The sequence below is a fragment of the Beta vulgaris genome, chromosome 3 (assembly GCF_026745355.1).
Source record: "Beta vulgaris subsp. vulgaris cultivar EL10 chromosome 3, EL10.2, whole genome shotgun sequence".
In the NCBI taxonomy this organism is placed as follows: domain Eukaryota; kingdom Viridiplantae; phylum Streptophyta; class Magnoliopsida; order Caryophyllales; family Amaranthaceae; genus Beta; species Beta vulgaris.
Window position 1 is genome coordinate 36,342,353 of NC_079204.1, and position 27,228 is coordinate 36,369,580.

At 34.8% G+C, this 27,228-nt stretch overlaps 1 protein-coding gene across 1 annotated transcript; it reads right to left on the bottom strand.

Annotated features, from left to right (window-relative positions):
- Positions 1–2,973: 2,973 nt before the first annotated feature.
- LOC104883820 (anaphase-promoting complex subunit 7) lies at positions 2,974–26,922 on the bottom strand. The gene is made up of 18 exons (XM_010668380.4): positions 26,742–26,922; positions 26,438–26,506; positions 26,267–26,317; positions 24,346–24,483; positions 24,143–24,205; positions 20,403–20,518; positions 16,738–16,822; positions 15,967–16,026; positions 9,590–9,635; positions 8,895–8,968; positions 7,941–7,991; positions 7,662–7,862; positions 7,501–7,545; positions 7,251–7,344; positions 6,994–7,139; positions 3,831–4,060; positions 3,620–3,680; positions 2,974–3,252 (listed from the first exon to the last, which is right to left on the bottom strand). Exons 1-18 carry the CDS (start codon positions 26,808–26,810, stop codon positions 3,166–3,168), a joined length of 1,686 nt encoding a protein of 561 aa, XP_010666682.1. The 5' UTR covers positions 26,811–26,922; the 3' UTR covers positions 2,974–3,165.
- Positions 26,923–27,228: the final 306 nt, after the last annotated feature.

The following is a 27,228-nucleotide window of genomic DNA, read 5'->3' on the forward strand; positions in this document are numbered from 1 at the left end:
AAAATTTTTTTAAGGAGGGTAGACTGTAATCCCACATAATTTTAAAGGAATTTTATAACTATATTTTAGTACTTATATACATTTATATTTAAACATACTTTAGTTTCAAAGGATTTATCTATTTAAAGACGGTTGATTATTTTAAAAGTAAAAAGAAATTATTTAATGATTTAAGGAAATTAAAAATATTTTATTTAGGCATGCTTTGAAAAAGGTTTGAAATACTAATTTGATTTGGAAAAGAGGTTCAAGTGGACTTGAGGAACCCAAATTCTAAGTAGATTAGGAAAAAAGGAATTATATTGATGTTAGGAGTTCTAATTTATTTATCTATTCATCATCAAATTTAATTGAGCCCAATCTCCTTTTTCTAAGCCCAAAAGGAAGTCTCCTTATAAATATCTTAATACCCAATTATTTTACCCCACACAAAGATTATTTTCTCTCTCCTCTCTCAAAACTCACGACAGCCTTATTTCTTCTCTCTCCTCACGATTTTCTTTATTCTTCCTTCTCTCAAATTTTCTTTTTCTTCAAGTAACGTTTCTTATTCAACAAGAAACGTCACAAAACCTTCAAAATCTCCAATTTCGGTGCGCAAGTGCTGCTGTGTGGCCCTGTTTTTCCGACGTCTTCGTTCTCTTCTTCTTGGTTCTTTGATTGTTGGTTAATTCTTTTCTTCTTCCTCAAGTTTCCGTTGAAGACTATATTTTTATGCTTTATTTTAATGCTAATCATGATTATTGATTTTAATTTACTATTTTAATAAATAATCTTGAGTCATGTATATTCCATATTAAAAGAATAAAATTTCAGATTTGTTTATTATTTTTTGATTGAAGTTTAATCATCAAAGCATGGATTTTTAGCTAGGGTGTTAATTAATTATTAGAAAATCATAGTAGTATGTTGTACATTATGAGATTGTTTTAGATCATGAATTTAACCAGGTTTACATATGTTAAAGAGGATTTTATGGTTTTATAAGTTGCTGGAATTTTAGAAAAGGTTTTAATAATGGAGTTTTAAGAATTTTAATTACTCGTATGATAGTACCATACTAGGAATTAAAAGTAATTCATGTTTTGATAGTTATATTTAAGAGTATTGATTTCAGTTATATTGATTATTTTAGGCGGAGAATACTCAATAGGTGACTTTTAACGAGTTAAAGATGGCCTACCAACTAGTTTACACAAGGTACGTACATACCTATGTGCTATGTGATATAGTATCATGATTTAAGGAGAAAAAGTTATAATATCATGTATAGGAACTTTATAAGTTCATAAGTGATTTCTAGTATGATTGAATTTTAGATGTTTTATGCCTGTGTGCAAGCATGTTAATTATGAGATTTATTATGAGTTAAAGATTGTTATGTTTGTATGAAATTATTGATGCAAGCATGTGGATGAGAACTTTAATTATTAATTCACATGGGGGAATTAATATATTATTGAGATTGAATCATGTTTATTCATGTGTTCCCTTACAAGTATTATTTTCACTACTTTATAAGGACTATGGGCCTCATCTGGTACGTTGACAGGTATGCCTTTCAAAGGTAAGATTGATTGTTGGCTAGGTTCAACAAAATATTGAGATTAAAAGAAAGTAATCTTGGATTGTAAGTTGTGTGATCACTTATTAAATCCTAAGATAAAAGAGAAGTTCAGTTGTGAATGTTTGATTTAATATTCCTCTGTTACTTCTGTGTGTGTGTCATAACAAGTAATAAAATGTAAATCACGTAAAATGTAACGAGGATAGTCATAGACTTTATGGTGCACGTCTAGAGTTGGACATTAGGAGTTGGAGTACATCGTGGTAGCCCATGGATTTCCCTGGGAAATGGATTGATCACCATCCCTATTATTTTCAAAAGTTCCTCGATATCGCAGGTTATTCTGGAATACAGAGTCGCGTCCGTATTTCGTCTTCCTAGGTGAAGGCAAGTTAGATAAGACAACTCAAGTCCAATAACTATTCCATTAAAGTAATAAAAAGATGTTTGAAGTTTAGTTCAGTAGAAGTTATCTGCAGAATGTTATATTGTTATACTATTATTTATCGTTGCATGTTATTTATTAGTATCATGTTAGGAATATTTATGTATTACTATGTAGTACTCAACTTTGTTGATTACGTGCTTTGTGTGTAATTGTTGATCATGATTTTGCCTTATTGATCCTGTGACGACCCAATTTTGGTGAGTAGATTCTTTAAAGCATTGACATTTACAGGTTCGCAGATGTGCATCATTGGGAATCTGCGAATGAATAGCTTGTGTAATCTAGTATATCATATTTTCTACATTAGTATGAACGTATTATAATAAGTTTATTTTGAGTAGACATATATAGAGTGTTTGATTTTTAAAGTACTTATTTATTTATTTATAATAAAAGTTTAAAGTTAGTTATATGTTTTCCGCTGCAAAATTCTCAATGAGCCGATACGTTATCACATGAGCGATAATGCTTTGGTAATTCTCTGAGTTTTATATTAAAAGGTATTTTTGAAAAGAGAGAATTATTAAGGTGTTACAATTTTTTTCTCCATATCATTGGGGAGTTATAAGAAGGTGTTGGTTGGAGTTCAACTTGATCTCGGTACTTTGAGATTAGATCGGTACTTGGACTTGGCTATGATTCTGTGGTTGATTGTTTTTTGGAAATTGATTGTTTTAGATTATTAGGTCAAATCAAGTTCAAATTGAATTCAGATAATGTTGATTATGACCTCATAGGTCACCACCTCCCAATTTATAACCAAGACCATGCGAGCTAATTTTGGTCAGTTTCACTAATCGAGTTAGAAACCGACACCTAGCTCTATTACTTCTAAGCAACATCCTCATGGTCACGAGTTTCTAATTTAATACCATCATTCGCAAGCGCATTCATTTAAAAAAACGAGATTTTGTTGGTAATAGCAAAAAGAAGTATATTAGAGTCATTGACCTTAAAATTTACATGCAAAAACACCAACTCATGTGTTCCATAGCAACTTGGTAAATAACCCAGAAACAAAAGTTACAAGTTACAACAAAGATATGGTACACGTTCTAGGAAATACAAACCTTGCTATGTATGTATATGATACACAACCTGGGAAATATTAATGCAGTGTGACCAAAAATACTGCAACGGCTTACGTATTTCACAAAAGCTCAGTTTCTTCCTGGTCTCCCTCCACATCATCAACCTCATTGTCTTCATCTTCCTCAGGTGCATCCGGATCAACTCCCTACATGCGACAAATTTCAAGCTTTGGTCAATGTTCCAACGTGTGATGAAATATGAACCGTGGAAAATTCCTTACGGATTAAAACCCCATAGATCCAAATGACGACACCATTCTCTCAAAGGCCAAATTACAAGATTACTCAAAAGAAAAGAAAAAAAAAAAAAAAAAAACTAAGGTTGTAAAAGCTGTGTGCGATGCACTGTCAATAATGAGACATGTTTTATCTATCTTTGTTTTCGCTGGACGTCATTAATTCACCAAAGATTCGATGACCCCTTTTCTTATACCAGTTAGGTAATTCGGCTTCCTCTCATGTATTCTCCCATTTATCAAATAAGAAGCAAAGACTTTTGAGTGATGGCCAAACCTTCATCTGCTTCTCCAAACGCTCCAACCCCTTCTTTGCAGCTTCACTTTGAGGGTTTATTCTGATATTGAATGTTAAATCAACAGATTGTCAATAAAAAAAAGAGTTCAAGGCAACGTTTAAAAATTCATTACACTCAAGATAGATAAGCAACAAGAATTGTCTCCTGAACATCAAACCGGTTTATAAAATAAAGGGTAGAAGTTTATACCTCAATGCAGCCTGATAATGAGACAGTGCTTCTTGTAACATGTTCGTGGCAGCAAATACTTGAGCAAGCTTCACATGGAGAGAATCATCTGCCCAATCTTTGAGGTATCTCTCAAGAAGAGAAACAGCATCACCATTTCGACCCTCCACAACATGAAGTTCAGCAAGTGCTAATGCAGCCCCAAGATAACCAGGTTCCAGTCTGAGAGCAGACTCATAAAACTTTTTTGCCTAGGGAGTATGCGAATGCAAAAGTTAAGGCTCAGCAAATAAGGGTTAGAACTTAGAACTTTGAAGCAATAAAACAAGCAGGGAACGGCCGAGAAGCATCGGCCTCCACTTTACCTGTTTTTGCGGAACTGAAATTATTTAAATGGAACTGATTTTTTGCTGATTAAAAAGTATTTTCACTGATTGAATCTGATTTTTATGGATGGATTTTACTAATGAAAACGGATTTTTAATGACTTTCTAGTGCTTTTCCCTAATGCAATACACTAATTAGAACTGAAGGTGCTAAACGAAACTGATTTTTGCTGAATGAAACTGATGCTTACTAATGAAGTCTGATTTTTACTGACTATTATTTGTCTAATTAAGTGAACAGGGCCTAATTAGTGCTAGTTTCACCGCAAATTCTAGACTAGAACAATTGCAAAACAAATGCCAATACACAGGTCAGGGTTCAGGAGAGCAAGTTTAACTTCGAAGCACTAAACTTAACAGGGAAAGACTGACTCCTGACAGACATTGTCCACTGACATGAGATGCAAACATGCATTGCACAGCACCAGCTTCTAACTCTTAAAGCTATATGAGCATTTTAGGCTAGTTTACCACAAATAGTAGACTAGAAACAGTTACGCAGATCATACTATTGTTTAGTAACTATAATTCAGAAATGTGCACTGCAAATGTTTCCAGTAACCTAAGAGCTCAGTCTTTAGGTCTGTTGTACTATAGGCTTGTTTCTTCAGACCCAATTAACAATAGAAACAAGTCTTTCTTTAGCATAAGATATGCCTATAGACCTCACTAAGCTTATAAGTTCCTCATTTCTTGCCTAGATTTAAACATATAACTCATGAGGAAAGTTGCTCTCTCCAATAAATCACACTACCTTAGATTTTTCCCTCTCCAGGCAATTGGCAACCACTTCCCCCATGTTTTCACCTTATTATATAATTACCCACTCCACTACCATCACATCTACTTGAATTGCACTGTCATCAACAGGTCTGTTGCAACCAACAGAATTAATTCGCATCACCGTAAAGCCACCACTGGCCTTTTCCTTCACTTTTACTTTCCACCATCTATTACTGCTACTGGTCCACTGAAATATTTTTCAGCAACAACTAGCCACTATATTTATCTCCGTCTTCCAGAAGCTCCAGATTGACCTTTTGAGGTCCAACCTAACCACAAACTGGTTTCTGAGCCTTGAAGCTGAAATTTGAAGTTCAGAGGCCTGAATTTGGGGGGGGGGGGGGGGGGTGTTATGGCTTCCTCTTCCTTAATAAACGTGCCAAACCAAGTATTACATGCTGTATTAAAGGGTATCTTGTTAATTTTGTAAAATACATGTATAGCTCGTGAAATTTTACTTTTGATAATCATCCAAATATGCACCAATAAAATACATAACTAGAAATAGTTACAATAAAGCATTTTTGTGTGGCTGGTCAGGGGTGGATCTAGGGGGTGGCCGACCCCATCATCCAGAGAGCTACAAATATTTATTTGGATACTAAATCACTTGTCCGTTATAGAACAGTTGGTAGACCACCAACAGAGTTTGGATGTAGTGCGGGTACGATTCCCACTGAACGCAAAGTTGATATTTTTGGCTTTCGGTCATTTCCGTCTAACTTTTGTGTCTCTTTTCTATCGTTTCTAGAGGTGAGGTATAAGACTAATTTCTTTGGTTTTGTTACTTAGTTCTCCATGCACTTTGGTTAAACAATTTTTTTTTTTTTACTCTCTACTATATATATATATATATATTATATATATATATATATATATATATATAATGTCCTATAAATATAGTACTTTTTATACTTCTCTATTTCATTTGTTTCATAATACCTTTTTATTCTAGAAACAATTTTTCATTATTATTTTAATATCTTATTCTCACTACTAAAAATTATAATCTCACATACTCTCTTATCCAAATAAACATTTTTTTTGTCCCCCATTGGGGATCCCATGGTACAATTAAGGGTCCTGCCAGACCCGAACCTCTAGCAGGTTAACCTGGTTTGGGTTTGCAGGCAGACACTTTGAGACTAGACACTTTGAGACTGGGGGATTCCTCACCGAATAAAATTCTATATAAAATTCTAGATCCGCCACTGCCTGACCGAATCATTAACAAACCATGCGATTGCGCGCGTGAGAGATAAACTAACTATATTAAAGTATAAGTTACACCTTCAATTCATATAGGTAATCCCTAATAATTTCTAGGACAAGTACCCTGACAATTATATGTAATCCCTGCTATTTTAATACGTAAGCCAACAATTATAAGTAATGGCTAGTATATTAATAAGTAATCCCTAATAATTTCTAAGACCGGTAACCCCTACTATATTAATAAGTAACTCTAACAATTATAAGTAACCCCTAGTATATATAACTAACTAACCTCAAAATATAATAGGTAACCTTATATGTAGACTCGCGCACCATCAACTACTAATGTGGCTGGCCAGATATAAAAATTAGCGTCATTACAAATGGTCACATGTGGCATATTATTTTAAAATAGGCTATTAGTTTTCAAGGGAACAAGTGTACCTTCCGGTCCAAAATAGCGGGTAAGATCCCCAAGTCAAATTCATTAGTTTCACAAGAAAGGAAACTATAAAGTTCCATGGATGTTTATACATCAAACAGCGTAATTTGTCTTTTGTCCATATAGCTCCAATTTCCCCACCGACTTAAATGTAACAAAGATACGGCCTAAAATGGAATCAGATCTTCACAATACATGCCTTCCTCCCTTCAGAACCAATTTTGGTATGAATCATCAAAATTAAAAGCTGTCGATACTAGACATTCTTGAACAAAAGAAAGAGGGATCGAGAGAAAATATAGGGTGATAAAACCATAAGGGTTATAGCCTAATTTATTAGGAAAAATTATAAGCACACCTTCTCTCTCCCACTGGAGCTTTTGGCATGAACATCTCCAACTAACTTTAAAGCCTTTGCAGATTGTGGCATTGTCTTCATTGCCTCTCTTGCAATATATAAAGCCTCTTTAACCTTAGAAATTGCCAAGTAAGAATGAACCAAACCTGCAAAACCCGTCATTAAATGGTGCACAATGAGTTAAAGAGCGGATTGTAACCCAACAAAATTTATTGACAAGGTAAAACTTGTAGAAAATTTTCTTTATGAAAAGCAACCTTGATAAGACCGCAGATCGGCTTTCAACTCCTGTGCATTTCTGAATGCAACAGCTGCTGCGTCAGGCCGATTCAACGATAAAAGTAAGCTGCCCTGAATAAAATTTCAAATCTCAGTCAACCACAGTCTATTAAACACTCACTGCAATATAACAAAAGCAATCAGAAGATGCCTTTAGCGTGAGATGTTCACACAAACAGAACCATTCAGATTATCTACAAATCTCTTATTTCTGAATCCAGGACATACCTTCATGATGTAACCTGATACATGCCTTTCATCAATTTGAATACTCTGGTTGTCAAAAAAGGATACATACGATTCGAAAATGCATAAACATCATCAGTAGCTACTTTAAAAGTGGAAAAGGAAATAATAGCAACAATGAACACCAAGATATCACATTAAACCTTCTCGGCATACGATAGAGCCCCTCTCTCATCTTTCCTTTCCCACAACACTGACAAGGCAACGAAAACTTCTGGTCTAGTGGCATCAATGTTCAACAAGTCATGCACCAACTTGTTTAGCTTTGGATATTCAGACTTATTCTTCAGAAGCATTGCATACTCATCCATGTAAGTAACTACATAAGGATCCACAGAGCGAACCTGTCCACACCATCAGATATTCAATATATGCAGACGATGATTACAAACTTCACTTATCTACAGGTCTGCTGGTACTACCTTTTCAAAATTCAATATAGCTTCATCATTCTTTCCAAGTATGGCCTCAACCTTCACCAAGAATATCAAACAAAATGTGTGAGTATTATGCTGACACTAGGATTAAAGTGGCAACTTTTAGTGGACTGCAAAATTTAAGCAAGAAAGAAGCAGTCGAGTGAACTTTTTTTCTTTTCGGTTATTGAGGGGTTAGAATTCAATCATCACAATAAAAGGAACAAAAGCATCCCATTAATTCATTGTTCTGTTTCATCAGCATAGTTCTTCAACACCAAGTAAATTAAGCAGTCATTTAACAAAATCAAGATAGGGATCCCTCCCATCCCCAAAAAAATCTCATCATACCGGAGCCAGGTACTACATCCTAGGTGTGATCAAGATGTGTTCTGTTTCATTGACATATTATCCTGTCCATTGAGTTTCAAAAGCAGGTAATGATTACAGATTAAAAATCAATTAACTGAGAGCATATAAGCATGTTGCATTTAAATTTTTAAGCAAGTGAAGACTGAAGACAAAGAGTTTACATTGGATCACTCATTAAGTTGATGACAAAAACCAATCAACATGTGTCCAGGTTAGATCATTCAGTTTGGAGGAGAGCCCATAGTTGGAAAAGGTGGGCCAGTGTCTCCCTAGTATATCGTAATCCTCTCTACTTGAGAGCTAAGACAAAGGATTAACCTACTGACAAAAGTTACAATGCAGCCTCTGAGGTATTGACCTCCATCGATAAACACAACAATGAACTTAGACAAGGGGAAAAAATATCAAGAGAGGCATGACATTTATACAAGTGTTCTTAAAGACAGGCTACAGAGGCAAGACATTTAGCAAAGCGAAATTTCAGATCCAGAATGCCGATTACAGGTATGACTATTCATGCAAAAATTATTAGCAGAAATAACAGCTATGTTGACAATTATATAACCATAAGGACACATCTTTGCTAACCTTTGCAATTTCAAGTAATATATGGACATTATTTGGGAATCTTTGCAGAATTTCTGAATATATTTCCAAGCCACCTGCAATTCAACAGAAAATAAAATTTAATAAATATTAGATATACAAGTCTTCCTTTTCTCTTCTATTTTTCCAGGGTTGCGGAGGTGGGTCATCAATATCAAAATATGTGTAAGAAAGATTCAGGAAACAGGCTTTCACTTGCTTTTCAGGTAAATGATACAAAGTGCTTTAACAACAATGAATCTTCCTAGTATGAAGCACATTTCAGATGCAACCTACTGGGAAATGCCTTGATGAATTAGCAACAGAATTTTATCACACAAAGAATAGGCCAGCCAAAATGAGCCCTTGGCCAAAACAAAGACATCAACATAAATACGTAAACCTTCAACAAGAATACTCATATTCAAGTTTAAGGTCCATAAGCCAGTGAAAACCTACAATAGTCTTACTTACAATTTTACAGTATTCTCCTGAAATATCATGATACCTTTACTTTGCGCTAGTTATATTCACTAGTTTTTGAATTAAGTAGGTACCATAAAAGCTAAAAAACAATTTGGACAAAATATATGCTCAAGGAAATCACATAAACATTGTTACTCTTTGTGAAACGTCAAAGTGCACAATTTTATAGTGGAATCAGGGGTATACTTTAAGTTCTAGCCATATAAGCATACCTTTATAGTCATTTGAAGCAATGCAACACTGAGCCTCAACATAACGCTGCATAAAATTGATGAACACACTCAAGACTTCGACAAAATTCAAGATATTAAATTGTAATGAAATAGCTGCACGGACATTTTATTTATACATATAACTGGTTTTCTATGCTTGCCCAGAGCGAACATTCATGAACATTCAGAAGTCTAAAAGATCAGACGAGATGGAAGTATGGAACTATGTAAAGTTAGTCCAAAGGCGGAACATGGGGGGCGTAGGAGCCCAGCGGCCCCCAATTTTTTGAACAACTATAGATTAATGTAAAAGGCAATGGATTTTTTAAATAAGTATTATTTTTGACTTGTTCCCCCTAGAAATACAAAACAACATTCTGGTCACCCCTAAAATTATTGCTAGTTCCACCCCCAACAACCCAGCTTTGAGTTTCGAAATAACGAAACTAAAAAAACAAGCATATATATATGAAATTTGAAGAACTTAAAGATACCAATATTGTGGAATTGAAACATAAATCCTTCAACATGTATTACACAGTTTATTTACATGTAATGTAAATTCAGAGTGGAATGAAATGGCAAAAATAGTACACTTTCATGAGGTATGCAATATGAAAGGAGCTCAATAAGATTAAATTACTATGTTAAGGAGACGATGTGAATGAAACGTGGTAAGTAAACATTCTCAACAATTTATAACAATGCCAAGAGTTAAGTCAAACCCATTAGATTTGTGTGGAAACACTCAGAATTAGGTTATAACGCATAATTCATAGAGGCAACTACTTTTGGGGTTTGCTGTGCCCTTTTCAATATTTGTGCCACATTTCGTGGCCAAATATTCTTATCATCGTATGTCTTATTTTGATGTAGGTCACCTAATTAAATGGATGGAGTATGGAGTGAAATGAACACAATTTTTTTTCTTTTGTTTATGGCTAGTGCCTCATGGAAGCAATAATAGCAAAATATTCAAGAAGGTAGGATAAAATGGAAGCTTGACATCTCTTGAGGTGGTGAGGTTACGTAGTAGCAATCTTGTTTGTCCATAATTCTACCATCTTTCTCTTTTGAGATTCCATCAGTTGTAAACTTGTAACCAAAAGAGCAGAGAAATTAATGAAGAATTTTCAGCGATATGAGGTGGTGGTGATAGGACCATTTTGCAAGGTGGGATATGGTGTGCTAACCAAAAATGAAAAATATTCGAATTTGAGAGACTGGTGTTACAGAATGCTGCTTTGGTGGAAAATAGCATTTCCCTCCAAAGTCTTGGTTTTTTTCCGCACATGTCATCCAAAGCAGATTTAGGCTATGCCAGAATTGGTGGGATGCTCATTCTGTAAGAATGACATATGCTGAATATTGAAGTTTTTTATCCCCCTGTTCCCTACGTTCTTTCCATCAGTTAGGTTTGAGACATAGATATTCCCAAGCTGATACTGCCTTTCCACACTATATGATGCTCTTTTTTTGCTTTCCGTGTTGCCAATGTTGGAGAGCTTCATTTACACGAGTGAGGAGATAGAGGAGCTTAATTTCATGATTGAGGTTCTGGTTCTCCAATTATTGGAGGCGCAACATTACAAGGTGTAGATGTTAGACTTGTCAAAAACCTTTCCATGTAAAATTTTCATGTGGCATTTGCCAGCCCCATCTTTTCAATACCCAACTTTATTTGGAAGGAAAAAGTTCCACTTAAAGGAGAGATTTTGGCTAAAACATATGATATGATCCCAAAGCTAACCATATAGTTTTATGCTTTCCACATTAAACTTCGTCCATTCTTTTTCTAATAATTACAGTTTGGGTAGTTTCACATCTTATTGCAACAATTCCACTTTTGGGAAAAAAACCAACTAGCTCTTACTTTATCTTAATAAAATCATATTTAATTACTCAGTTTGCCTCATAAAGTTGTATTTACTTTATTAAGGATTTATTTCTCTCCTACTCTAGTTAATTAAAGAGGTACCATTATGCCACCTTTTCACTTTTTCAAAAATCGTGCCCAAACTCTTTCTTTTTTTTTTGCCACGTAAGAGTAGGTTATATCAACAGGAAACAGGAATACATCCTAACCCAAGATCCCGGCCTAGTGGTACCTTCTAGGAAGGGCTCACCTGACCAGGCAAAAACAACAGGCTCAAGGAGCCAAGCTATTACAAGCTATCAAACCACATTCTATCATTAGTGTTAACTTTCTTTCCTATGACTTTACAAATCTTATTGTTTACACAAAACTTAACGTTTTGTATGGTTTTTTCAGAGGAACATTCAAGTCCCAACTAGCTGAGTTTCTAGCTCTCCAGACCTGATAGGCACTAGCAGCAATAGCAGCAAAGAGCACTTTCTTTTTAAAAGAAGATTTACATGATCTAATTACCCAGCCAAGCATAGTGTACTAGAGCCTGACCTTGATATTCTGGATGCCAAGCCATGAGAGAAGAGCAATGAAGCATTTCTGACTATAAGCACACTCAAAGAAGAGATGAGTCATTGATTCTGGAGCCTGGTCACAAATAGGGCATTGAATGCTATCACAAACCCCATACTTAGACAATCTATCTCTAGTTTTCAGCCTATCATGAAGAGTGAGCCATAGAATGAACCTGTGCTTTGGAATAGAAGAACAAAGGAAGTACTCATTTTTGCCCTTACTATTTTATTATTGTTTGGGCTCCCATGAAAAGAGAGAAATAGTATAAAATTTGTGGAAGCTTGTCATTCTAAAAAGACAAACGAATGTAGGAAGTATAGAGGGAGTATTTGATACTTCCTCCGTTTCACTATAATGTACTCAGTTTGCTTTTTCACTAAAAACAAGGAAATGGGGCTAAGGTGAGCGTGAGAAGAATGGGAAAGGCTACTTAAGGGGAGAGAAAAAATTATAAAGTAAGGAGATGTGAGTACTGAAGTGGTGGGCCACATATTCCAAAATAGAAAAGGAGAATTAGGAAATCGGTGTGAGAAGTACCAAAAAGGAAATCAAGTAAATATTTGTGAAAAAAAAGGATTATGGTGAACACCACCTTACAATGAGAACCATTCTTACCGTGAGAATTGAGAGCCACTAAGGCAAAAACTGTAAACTCATTTGTTTTAAGTTATTATATGCTATCCCAACAAAGCAAATGCCAAGAGAAAAAAGTAACATCAGGTCACTCAGTTACTTACTGACTCTATGATGGAAGTTCTGAATTATCATGCTTCCCAGCTTCCAACAATTAGCAATTGATGAATCAATTACCATTAATAAATAGAAAAAATTGATAAAAGCAATCCCTACTATTGGTCATCTTTTTTAAACAGTCCAAACTATTAATCAACCAATGATGGGCCAAACCATACCACACAATTTACAACATTGATCCCTTGCAATGGTTTACCTGCTATAACAAGTAAACCACGCACCACGTTCCCCTCAGACACCCCTTCTTTCTTTTCCCTTCTCTTCAAACTCTTCCTTCTTCCAATTTCCTCCTTCCTCTGTTTTCCTTGTCTTCAAGATTTCTTTTTCTTTAAACTTACATCAACAACGAATACATGAAACAGCTAAACAAACACATCGGAGGATTATACCTCTGATCTACGATTTTTTGCATTTCATGGAAATCTAAAATTGTTTTCTTTTCGTTGGTTTACGTCTAGATCATTTGCATTTCAGTTACTCATTTTCAATTCTTTTAGTTTGTTGTTTCAGTCGATTTTTCCAATCAATCTGAGCAATATTATTCGGAGTTAATTCAGGTTCCTAAAATTTGAGCAATAAAATCAATTCTAAATCAATTTTTTGCCAATATTTTAAAATGAATGAGCATATATTTCAAACCTAAAATTTTTTTTCACCCGATACCCCTAATGAATTCGTTTATTCACCAAATACCTTCAATGTTTAAAAATTCATCATATAGCCCTGAGTTCTGGAAAAATGTACAAAATGCCCTTAATGACTGATGCAAGTCTTAGTCATTAAGGGAAATTCTATTAATTGTCCCATAAATCCCATAATTGACCCCTAATTAATTAACAATAATTATTTCTACTAAAAATATCATAATTCTCTCTGCGTTTCATTCCCTCCCTCCACCCAAAACCCCACCACCCTCTCCCACCCTTATCCCGATCCCATCAGCTAGAAACCACCCCATCCCATTCCATAGCCCAGAACCACCCCCCTCCGACCCCTCCCTTTCCCCGACCCTAAAATCACGAAACCCCAAGCTCTTAGCACCACCACCCCTTTCTTCCCTCACCCGTGTTGTGGTTAGGGGTTAGTGTTAGGGTTAGGGTTAGGGGTTAATTAGGATTAAAAAAAAAATAATAAGGTTATTGACTAATGGAGTTAACTGACGTTAGTCATTAAGGGCATTTGGATGTATTGCCATGAAACTCGGGATTACTTGGTGAATTTTAAAAAGTGCGAGGGTACCTGGTGAATTTTCTGAAAACTCGGGGTACTTGGTGTAAAAATGCAATTAAAATATCACTTTTGCCAACGCACAACTTTGACCAAAAAATGTTTATTTATCTATTAATAGGAATTACGAAAAGTTGATATGTTGATAATATATATTGTGATAAATCTTAAATCATGTTTTAGACTAACATTATATATAACTTACAAAATATGGTCAAAGTGAGATATGTAAATAGTGTAAAAGGCAAAATCCTAAGACTAATATGGGATAAAGAGGGTATTTTCTTTTCGTGAGGCTAAACACCGGCCCTTACCCCTCTCGCACAACCCCCTCCACCACCACCACCATTACTATTGAACTTTACTTCACTCTCTCCCTCATCCCCTCCTCTAATATTTCCCCAACCACCACACCACCATCCGCTTATCACCGAGAAACCACCACCAACTTATCACTCGGATCAACTTCTTTTTTGTCGGTGTTTTCTTTCAATAATGGAAGCAAAAATAAAAATAAATAAAATGAAATAAGTTTGCAAACTCATATAGTGACCTAAAATGACCAAAAAGTTGCGCCATAGTAGAATGAAATTCCTGGCAATTTCGTGTATGTCGTAGCAAAAAAAAAAAACATTTTTTGATTTTTGCATGTAATGTTTACGCCATAAATTTTTATTTTTGAAAAATTATATGTTTGTAGTCACGGAATTAAAATTCTCCCGTTCTATAACGGATTTTGGATTTGTCGTTCCGCGAAATCCCGTTACGGAACGCCATAATAAAAAACACATACTCCTCGCCGCATAGTCCGTTCCTTAAAGCGAAATCGCCGCATAGTCCGTTCCTTAACGCGAAATCGCCGCATCAGAACGTTTTTATCCCCGTTACATACGTTTTTCTCAAACATTGGCAAAAAAAAATTTATGAATTAATTATATAGGTGGTGAAACATGATATTCTGAGATTCGATTATATCATGTTGTAATAATGCTTCATAAACTAAAACAATGCAAACAAGGTTAGAACATATTAATGTGAATTTTTTGAAAAAGTTCAACCTGCATCGACAGCGATCCGTTCCATTCATCTATTACAAGCCGCTTCCGTGACAACACAAACGTTACCGCGATCACGAGCGCATCCATGATTTTTTTCCCTTGAATTAGTTGGTCTAGTGCGGTGGTTGTGAATTCTCCGGTGGTGATGCGTCGAGCTTTCGGTGATGTTTAGGGAGGTTGGAGAAAGCGAAGGGAGTATAAGGGAAGGATGAGGGTTATCAAGGGTAATGTACGAATTCCCATGAAAAAAGGGCAATTTCAAGTAAACAAGTGTAGGTGAACAGAACAATACCTTGTCTTTTTCCAAAGAAAATGTATTTTCAGTTCAAACAAAAAAGACGGACATGAAATCTATCTTACCAAAAGAAACCAAACGGAAAAAATAAAATGCACAAGTACTTGTAGCCTTCTCACTTTAAGAAATTTAGCATTGGATCTCTCTCGTGGTTCCTTATTTGGCTCACAAAATATGTTGCCAAGGACTAAGTCGTAGACTAAAGAACTACAACAATAAAACAATTTTGGAGCACTTTATATAGGGCATATACTTCAGGAGACAATGAACTGGCAAGAGCTAGAGTTAACCTGCGACCAAATAATCTCTTGAACCTTAAGAGAGAACACAACATCATAGGACCCCTGAAACTCAAGTGCAACTGAATCCAATTATACGTAACTTTGCAGGATAGGAGACGTTATCCTGTCCAAATCTATTCAGGCAACCCTAAAGTCGCTTTTAGTAGTTTTGCTTCTATTAGTGATTAGCATTACCTTTTGTTGAAATGTAAGCAACTGAGCATCCACTACAAAATTCTATGATCATCAACTCAAAAATTGAAATTTGCAAAATAAGTATCAAAACTAAGCAAGTACAAGTATCCGAGGATCCCACCTACCTGCAGCCATCGACCAGATTCAAGTTGATCAGAGAGAAGTCTCCCACTTCTACTTGGTGTCTGAAATGATTGGAAAATAAAAATATCAACCATTCAGGGCACATTTAGATATACTTAAGATCTATTAGTTCAAGGCCTGAACATGTGATAAGGTACAAACATGCAAGTCACTTGTGAAGCACCCATCTAATTGAAATACTGCGACCTATGGTACTCGGACTCTTGATTTACATTTACAAAAAGTTCATAATATACAAATCTCCTGTCAGGATTAAGAGCATAACACTTGGCAGGGTGAAAATGAACGATGGAAATAAGAGGGAAAGGAGAAAGATAGAGCAGACATCATGACTGGCCATTCTGACAAGTCATGACATGAAACATACAGATACTGCTGTATATGAATTCAGGGTAAACATTCATTTAGGCTGCATGTAAAACTACCACTAGAATTGCAAGTAATAAGTCCTTAGAAAACATTAATTGTACTTGTAGCTGCAAAAGAAACACTGTACTCACTGTAATCATCACAACCATCAATTTCTCACAAACATTAAGATGCCATACCATTAATCTAAGATACAGAATTGAAAATAAATAATAATGCTTCCAGAATAAACCTGAGGAAGCAAAGAGATAATCTCCTTGGCAGAAGCTCACTGTACTCACTATTATCATCACAACCATCAATTTCTCACAAACATCAAAATGCCATACCATTAATCTAAGATACAGAATTGAAAATAAATAATAATGCTTCCAGAAGTAAACCTGAGGAAGCAAAGAGATAATCTCCTTGGCAGAAGCTCCAAGCTCAGCCAAAGCAGATATGGCTTCAAGGAAATAAGGACAATGCCTGCAGAAACAGAGACAAGGATTAAGAACAGAAATAAAATAAACCACACAAATCTAAGAGTTAGAACAGGAAAAAAAATCCTACGGATTCGAAATGAAGAATAAACATATCAGTATCTGCAAATTCCTCGGGACTTCCTAGACTCCACCGACTTCACACAGGTTGTGACAACGATGTGAATTTTTCATTTTGAGGAGTAACACACTAAACCTCAAAGCAAATACAGAATTTGAAAATTAGCTTACATGTAAAGTTTCTTCTTTTCTCCCAGCACTAGTTTTCCGTCACCCAACAGGCTGACCTATTCTGCATCTCCGGGGATCGGCAGTGACCAGTGGTGATTCAGTTTCACTTTGTCTCTGATCCATGTATTTTTTTTCTTTACCAAGGTCAGAGCCTTGAGTTGCCCATTTGTGAGCCTTATATTGCCTATTTGTTGCAATTTTGATATTTCGTAGAAGTGGTTTAGGGTTTCTCGTTTCTTAAAGATTCAGATTTGGTTATTAGAAATGATTGTGCAACTTTTCAGTCACTCTTCTGATTTTCCACTTTTATGAAGATGCTATGATTGGTGCAAATGAGATGGATTGCAGATATTAGTAATCCCATAGTTGGTCTTTATTGTTCTAGGACCCCAAAGAAAAAGCAAAATACTTGTTCGAATAAACCATGATTAATGTTGCTTATTAATTCGTATTTGTACGTACCCTCTAACGGAGCTTCCAAACATCCACATATTGATATGGACTTGGATGGTTCGTTGGAAGAAACAGCCAAAATCTACTTAAAGTTCCAACAAGATTCACTAAAAAGGTTGTTGAACACTAAGCATCCTAACCAATCACCCGAAATCACTAAAAAGACAAGTATTGCCACCGGTTATCAAAATCAGTAAGGGTGTGTTCCATTCAAATGATTTGACTTAAACGAACTTATCTTAAGTTTATCTTCTATTACTAATAATAATTTCAATAATAATAATTAAAAAAAGTTATAATAATAGTAGTAATAATTACTATTACTATTGTTGTTTATACTTATTTTAGAACCTTTATATAACTTTTATACCATTAAAACTTATCTAAACTTAATGGAACTTATTAGAACATATGAGCACTCATTAGTTATTTTATAATCCCTCCATTTCCTAAAGATCTTCCTATTAATTGTAGCAATGGAAACCAAGGTAAGGAGGAGAGAGAGTTTGAAAGTAAGTCCTTTTTGTTTGTTTGAATTAGGAAATAAATTGTCTTGTAAGAGAATGTAGAATGATCTCCATTTCCTAAAGATCTTCCTTTTTACTGTAGCAATGAAAACCAAGTAAGGAGGACAGAGAGTTTGAAAGTACATCCTTTTTGTTTGTTTGAATTAGGAAATAAATTGTTTTGTAAGAGAGTGCAAAATGATGTAGGTCCAACAAGTTCAAGTAGTGAAGAAATGGAAACAAACCTTTACCAAATAAGGAACAAAATAGAAGTAGGAAGAATTTTTGGAAACGAACACCAACAAAAAGTAGGAAGATCTTGGAACTTGTTTGAAAGTACAAGAACTTACCAAAACTTATTTCACTAAGTATTTTTTTATAGCAAAAAGATGATTAAAATAATATTCTCATAAGCAGTCAAATAAAATACTCTTGTACTCTCTTCATTTATTACTGGTCTATGACTATTTGTTTATTATAGCATCAAATACCAAAGAGAAGAAGGAGAAAGGACACCTGATGTGGAGTATTTATACTTTTTGGAGGAACTAAAAAAGACTATGGTAAATTTTATGGGAGTCAATGGGTTCCATAAGGTAAGACCAAGGGAGGGTCAAAGTGGTTCTAGAGAGAATAACATGGTAAAAAGTCATTACCTAAAGCAATAAAGTAAAAATAGGGAAAGCAAAAAGAAACCGATGAATGTCGAGTGGGTAGAACAAAAAAAATAGAGAGGTAGTATATAATAATCTGTATGCGAAAATCATGATTGGTTGACTTAGTTTGCCACTCATCTTCCGTTCCCTGTTGGTTGAGGTTCTCGTGGTGCAGGGGAAGGGGTGCTTAGTTGGTCCTTCAGTGGGTTGGGCTTAAACATAACATAGGTGGTCCGATCCATGGCCCATATGCACTCATTAAAATAATCCCTATGTTAAATTAGTTAGGAGACAAGTAGGAGACTAGTCAAAACTATCTTAAAATGAACTAATAAAAGATGAATAGAAATAAAGCTAAGCTAATTAACACCTAAGACTATCATAAGCAGCATGCCTAAAGCTGATCTAATGCCCATCCCACTTGTAAAATAAATTGGGACCTTATAAATAACACCCCTTTATTGTGAAACTAAAAATAACATAAACTAATGAATAAACCCAATGCTTAACTTCAATTCAAGTAGAACTAGGAGTAACGAAGTGACAAAGTAGAAATCGAGCTTAAGTCTAGATGCAACAATTTATTTGGGACTTCCATTCAATTATGCCAAGCATAGTAATGTACTTAAAGATTTGTCTTTTTTTTTCTTTTTCTCTGCTCTTCAGTACAGAAGAAAGATACTCTTTGTGAACTTGGCCTCTCATTCGATATAACTTGGCACTTGGCAGCAAGTGCAATTAAGTTTCACAATTTTTCTCAAGCTAGCGACCTTTGTGTGTTCGCATTGAATTTTGCTGCTAGAAATGTTAGGCATTTTCTTTAGATAATATTCAGCTTCTTAAAGTTTGGTGGTGTTTAGGAGGCACATCAAAATTTAGTCAAGCTAGAGAGTTGGTTGGAGCCTAGGCTCCTAGCAATATAGAGAAGTTATTAGGGAGCTACTGAAAGTGAAACATGCTCAAGATGAATGGTAATTGAAAGAAGACTTTAAAGGATCTCAATAGAGTTCACAGCAAAAGAGGAAAACAGAAAGGCATTTGGTGGATTTGGTGGATCTTCTCCACATTAGGTGAGTAATTGTTTTACCAGGGATGAAAGTTGAAAGTAGTAGTCATACACCAAACATTTATTTTAGAGTTCCAGCCAACAGTAGCTCCTCCCACGATATTGCATCATGTTGTTGTGACGTTCACACTAATGACAAGGACTGCTCCTCAAAGGAGTCAAAGCACGAAATTTGCCAATAGTAGATGACCGTCATTTCTGAGGGCTACTTCTACTTATTTAAAGCAGTCAAGACTAAGAATCAAGAAAAACTTACTTCTACAACTCCTTGAACCTTCATTTACAAATATTCAATCTTGAATGAAGTCATCCAAAATAGTGGCTTATGGGGAAAAATAATCCTATATTCCTACTGGTTTACAACTAGCAGCAATTTTGTACTTCAGACACAATCCTTGATTAAGAGGAAAACAAACTAAATGGAGTACTTAACAAGGCAAAGATGATGTCAGCTCATGCTTGAGTTTGAAATAGAATATGCAAGGGAAAAAAGCAATGAATTCATACTATTCTTAGAGATTCTAAAGACCACCAGGGATTTCATAATAATATAAACCAGAAGCTACCTTTACAAGAAACAACACATAAACATACTTAGCTAGTCACAAGACTAGAATCACTTCCCACTATCACTTAGTCCATAGTAAGACAAACCTCAAACATTCTTTATAACAAGCAACAGCTGCACGAGTGTGTCTAGTATTTCGATAAAGCTTTCCCGTCATCAGATGCATCGCCAAGTTTCTTGACTTATTAGGAATTCCCTCCATCTGCCAAAAAAAAAAGAAACAGTATACATCATTCAAGTGCCAAAATCTACATAAATGAGTATTAGATACTTCCTCAGACTTATTTGTTGGTTCATACAAGTTTAAGAACACTAGTCGTGGCCAAGCATTTAGTGCTGATTGCGACCCACCTTAGGACAAGGTGGAAGTTTAGGGGGCCGGTAATGCTAAGAACTAATATTGTAGGGTGGAGAGTATTTTAGATATTATCTCTGTAGTTTACTTGGGGAATAAGTTAGATTTGTTTGTTAGGAAAGTAGTATAAATATAGAGCCACATAGAATGTGAAGGGGATGTTGAAAAATGTTAAGAAAAATTGGTTGAGCTTTTAAGAGTTCAATTGGAATCGAAAGCTTGAATATCTTTACATTTTGTTATATTTTCAGTTATTAATCAATGAAAGTTCATCTTCTTCCCTTAATTTCTCCATTTTAGCACAATAACCTGTCCAAGCTAGGTTGATTCTTAGCATAATATAGTGGGAAAGTGAAAAATGATTGGAAGAATATGCATTTATTGACCAAAGAGGACATAAATCAGGAGAAACCAAAACCAAAACCAAACGGTGGAAAAGTGTGACGGAAGAATTATTATCATTCGCTACAAGTAATAGAAGCACCATAATGAGAACGTGGCGTACAATTTTGAGCAAATGTAATTTGGGTATATTTATCACTTCCATCCCATCAGGAGCAGCTGCTAACCTATGTTACCTTGGACTCGCCAGACCTTACGGGCATCAAATACAGGTTCGCAATTAACTGCCAAAACAGCATTTCTGATAATTTAGGATAAGGGGACATCGTCCCAACTTTGGACACGGGTATGGATATACAAAAATGCAGCAAAAAAAATACTCCCTCCTTCACAAATTAGCTTAAACACTTTCCTTTTTCCGTCCCAAAATAGTTTGAACACACTTCTATATTTTGTAATGGTCCAGATAATATTTTAATGCTTCTCTTTTACCCCTTTGGGATTTGGTTCACCGTGGTTTCCCTCTTTCTATAATACCCCACTTTCACTCTCTCCGACTCTCCGTAACTCCGTCAATAAAAAATACCCCATTATCTCCTATCACATCTAAATGTTCAATACAATAACTGTTGATAAGAACAGACAATTAATCTCCTATGATGAGTGTTCAAACTAAGTTTGGACAGAGAGAGTGTTCATATCAGGGAAAAAAAACGCGCTCGCGGTCGCGTTCGCGGGAACGGTCGCGTTGTCGCGGGAACGGCTTGTAACGGCGAAATAGAACGTTTCGCGGCCGTCGCGGCGTGAATTTTTTTAAAAAATTCACATTAATATGTTTTAACCTTATTTGCATTTTTTTAGTTTATGAAGCATTATTACAACATAATATAATCAAATTTAATAGAATATCATGTTTCCTCAACTATATAATTCAATCATAAAAAAAATTTGGCCAATGTTTGAAAAGAACGGATGTAATGGGGATAAAATCGTTCTAACGCGGCGAGTTCGCGTTACGGAACGGACAACGCGGCGAGAAGTACGTGAATTTTATTATGGCGTTCCGTAACGGGATTTCGCGGAACGGCAAATCCAAAATCCGTTACAGAACGGCCGTTCTGTAACGGAACGGGAGAGTTTTAATTCCCTGGTTCATATACATACATATACATATACATACATATATACATACATATATACATATACACACACACACACACACACATATATATATATATATATATATACATATACACACACACACACATATATTTGGGACATGTGTGTGTGTGTGTGCTTCGTTTGACTAATGACGTTATGCTTTTACAAAAAGGATGTGTAAACTTTCAAAACTGACACATAACTTCACAAAAAAATGGCACTCACACATAAGGTTAAAATGATACTTGGATGAAAATTTGAGAGTTTGAAAATGACATAGATTGTCATTGAAATGACAACCCCTATAATTTGAAAAATGACACACAATGTTAGAAAAAAAGATACTTATAAAAAACCCCGTATGTCATAAAAATGACATCCTTAAACTTGACAAATGACACCAACACTTGTGAAAGTGGCACAGATGATCACAAGAATGACACTCTTATACTCAAAACAATATGATAATGACATAAAAATGGCATTGAGGCATGTAAAAATGGCATTGAGGCATGTAAAAATGGCATATATCATCTTGATAGTGAGACATTTATACTTGAAAAAATGATATAAAATGATACACTTTAGTCTTGTTCTTGTAAAATGAAAGCAAACTCACGAAAATGACACAGATTTTCATACAACGCCCTTATTATTGAAAAATACAAAGAACGGAAAGTTGCAAGTATTTACAAAAGATAAGGGGATAAATGAATGATGAGTCAAATATGAGCGACGCAATAACAGAAAAATGGTTTTTACGATAAGAAAGGGATCCACCATAAGGAAGTCTCACATGTGAACCTCGATCTATAGGGTGAGGTTCCTGTGAGGACCACCATTATGGTGCGAGCCACCTTCCAATGTCGATGATCAGGTTTTTTAGTGTTTTTTGTCATTGGTATAATTTCGTTTATCATGTGTTTTGCGTGAATCACGTTTTTTAACATGAGGTCTTATGCATCATATTTTTCAAAATTTCGTGTCATTTCTTAAGATAAGTTCATAAGAGTTTCATTTTTGAAGTATGCCACATTTCAGGTGCTCCGATGTCTTAGAAAATGCCATTTCTTAAGATATGTTCAATGTCAAATTTTATGGGTTGTTTTTCAGAGTACCTTTACTTTTTCACTATTGTCAATTTTATAAGTGTCGATATCATTTCCCAGATGGTTGGCACAATATAAAAGTGCGCAACTTAAATAAATGTCACACTTTGACTTTCGCACTATTGTTATAATAATTTTGATCATAGTTTATACAAGAACAATTATAAAAGAAAAAAAGAACACATGTTATTATGTAAATTGTTGTTGGATTAGTCATAATATATATTCAACTTTCTACAAATTATACTACTGCCTTTGTCTTTCAATACTTTACCCATATTCATTTTATATTATCTTGCAATACTTCACCCATTTCCATAATGGGTTGGATCCACTTAATAAATCATAATTTACAACTAATACCCCATTATCTCTCATGAATCCATATGAATAAAATATACAATAACTCCATGCTCTTAACTCCACTATCTATTTTCTTGGCCCGCAAAATACCCGTCCTTAAACTATCTGCCAAACCAGAGGGTAAACCATTGCAAGAAGGAGTAATAGATGATAAAAGATGTTGATGGTTAAAGTCATGTCTTGGCAAGTGTGAAACTCAAAGTGTTGGATAATTTTTAGAAACTGAGGAAGTGTGTGCGTGTATGTGTGATGAATAACCTTTATATAGAAGCATATGTTATAAGAGATACTATGTACATGAATAACCTTTTTGTAGGAAACACGCTATATTAGGAGTTATAGTTATACAACACTAAAACACGCTTTAACAAGCATTGTTTCCCTTTCCGCTCCATCCCTTATTGATCTCACAACCACTAAAACACGCTTCAGCCAAGGCATAATCAACTTTAGAGTAATTTTAAAAAATTCTTTATATACAAGCTTAGAGGAGAACCTCCAAAAGTGCAACTTTGTTCTCATTCAATGCAGCATGACAAGATGCTATTTTGAATTTGACCTGTGACATAAAATTCAAAATCAATGCATCAGAAGAAAATAAGTTGCAAACTATAAGTTAATTGGGAAAATAACAAGAAAATAGTAAATCTGGAATTGCCTAAAACAATATTAGGGATAGAAAAGGAAATTAGCTTTTACCTCATTCTCATTGAATACTATAATACTAAGAGGACTTGGAGAAGAAGACCTATTTGGTGTAGATAAAGAGCTTCTTAGGATAGAAGCATTTTGCTTGGGGACAATCTTGTGATGTTGCAACGCTTGTTTGTATGTATTCTGCCACACCAAAAGATATTTTAAAAAAAGGAATATTAAATAACTAACTGGAACACTTTACTTATGTCATTTTGAACTCTTATAAGTTTATCTAATTGAAATGAGATTAGCATTTAGAACTAACTACTGGTCGGAAATATGTCCGCTTTCCGCCATAAGAAGTTGTATCACTATTACTAGATGGAATCGATGGGTTACATAATATCTAACATAATCGTCCAGCAATTCTGGTGTTTATGATTGGATGATGGGATGCTAACATTGATGGGATGATGGGATGCTTGCTAACATTGAGATATGTCTATGATTGAGCATCACCAGAGTGATTCCAAAGCAGGCAGTAAAAGAAGCATGAAGAAGGGTCAAGTTTAGAAATACTGGGTCATGAATATAAGCCTCTCACATCCCCATAATGCTACTTGGGTGTTTATTGGTTAAAAGTTAACTTGGCAGAAGGGTCATGAATATAAGTCTCTCACGTCCCCATAATTTTACCTATTTCTTGGGTGAACCACTCCAGCTCATTCTTCCTAGAGATAGGCCATCCTATAAAACAACACTACAACTAGAGATCATTTACTGCATAATTTCACTGTTCGTTGATGTTCATAAACCTTACGAATATGAAGAAAAGAAAAGGAAGATAATAATTTCTCGTAAGTACGTGGTTTCTAAGATTCTTACTAGTGCCTAACTTATTGTGAAAACAAGAAAGGTTACAAGTTTCAACCACAATGACACCAATAATGTCCCAAAACGCAACACTAAAACAAGAGATCATTTGTTCTACTGCATTATTTTGCTGATCTTTGATGGTCTATGCTTATGAATATAAAGAACAGAGACAGAAGATTAATTCTCGTAATTAGATGGTTTCTAAGCTTCTTACTAGTGCCTAACTTGTTGTGAAAACAAGAAGGTTACAAGTTTCCACCCTTAAATGTTGACCACGCCATCCCCAACCAGAAATAGAAGGTTTATACAGTGTAAAAAAATTGATAGAGCTATATAGCATTATCACTAAAGTATCAATTATCAGCACTTTCTTTTTCTTGAGATCAGAAAATACCTGCTTCATGACTTCACTAAACAAATCCCGAAAAATCAAGAATAACACTTACTTCCCATCAATGTAGCCTTAGGATACATTCTTTTCATATACCTTCTGGGTCTAATAAGTTGAGATAGTACAAGGCTAATAAGTCTGTATCAAGGCTAATAATTTCAGATAAGGATAGTAAGTTTAATTCAAATCTAAAAATAAGTTCACAGGATGCTAAAAGGTTCGGATAAGCGATTCACAGCCAAAAATAAGTGCATACTAAGGAATAGAAAGTTCAGATAACGGCTAGCAAGTTCAATTCATAACCAAAAATAAGGTCACATAACAGCAAATAAGTTCAGATATTCAAACTGAAATGGATTATATGTTGATTCTCATAATATCATTCATCAAAAACAAATCCAAGATTTATAATTCGTCCATTTCTCAAGCATGGCACACTTTGACTTATGCACTATTCATACACCTTACTTTGACCATATTTTGACTTAATATATGAAAACAAAAAGGATAATATAAGCTCTTCTTGGATTTGCTTCATGTATAATTTCATAATATCAAATTTTTTAAATTTTTACAACTATAACATTAGAGATATTAATGGTTAAAGTTGTGTGTTGTGTATTACTTACTGAGAAATAGAGAAAGTGTATAATAACTATAACAAAAAAAATGTTACAAAAAGTAAACTTAATAAATAATCAGATTACAATAGCTTACAATTGCTCTCCGATATTCCCTTTCCCGAAATAGTGTGTCCCCTAGAAGAAGCTACACCAAACAACAGCAAAATGGGGAATAATTAGTGCATTAATTTACTTGCATCAAAATGAAAATTCCAAAAATAAAGAAGAAGAAAAAGGCTAACAAGTAACATTAATAATTTAATACCAAATTCTCGGCCTTGACATTTAAATTAGTTTCAGAATTTACTGATGACGAAGAAACAAGAAAATGACCCTGCAATATAATATATAATATCAACATCAATACGAAGAACAAAATTGAGCATCAACAGAAGAACAAGGTAATAGCCTAGTAGTATTGACATCACCTTTGATCGAATACCCGTTGCAAGAGGGATGGCAAATTTGCTCCCTACTTGCAACGGACTTCAAATAAAAGAATAAAATTATCAAAGGAATTAAAGAGAAATGAAAGTAGTAAAACAGAGAAAAAGAGAAAGAAGATATACAAGAAGTTGAGCCGAATTGTAGAGACCGTGGTCGATTAGTGTGGACATATGGTCCTTTGGCGCATCCATGAGAGAGAGATGACTGATGATAGAACAACGAGAAGACTTCTGAACTGGGGAAGTGAGTTTTACTTGAGGACTTAAATTTGAATTACACCTAACTTCTAGGAGAAAGTATACCTCCCCCTGAAGTCCAGCTTCCTAACAACGCCTTACTAGATATCAGCATGCACGCGCTACATCAAATTTAGGGTGCGTTCTGTTCAACTTAAAAAATTAAGTTTCAGTTCACATAAGTTCAAATAAGTTCAGATAAGTTATAGTAAGGTCTAATAAGGGCAATAAGTTCCAATAAGGTCTAATAAGGTCCAAGAAGTTCCAATCAGGTGCAATAAGTTTCAATCAAGTATAATAAGTTCCAATCAGGTCTAATAAGGTCCAATAAGTTCCAATCAGATCTAATAAGGTCCAAATAGTCAATGTTTAA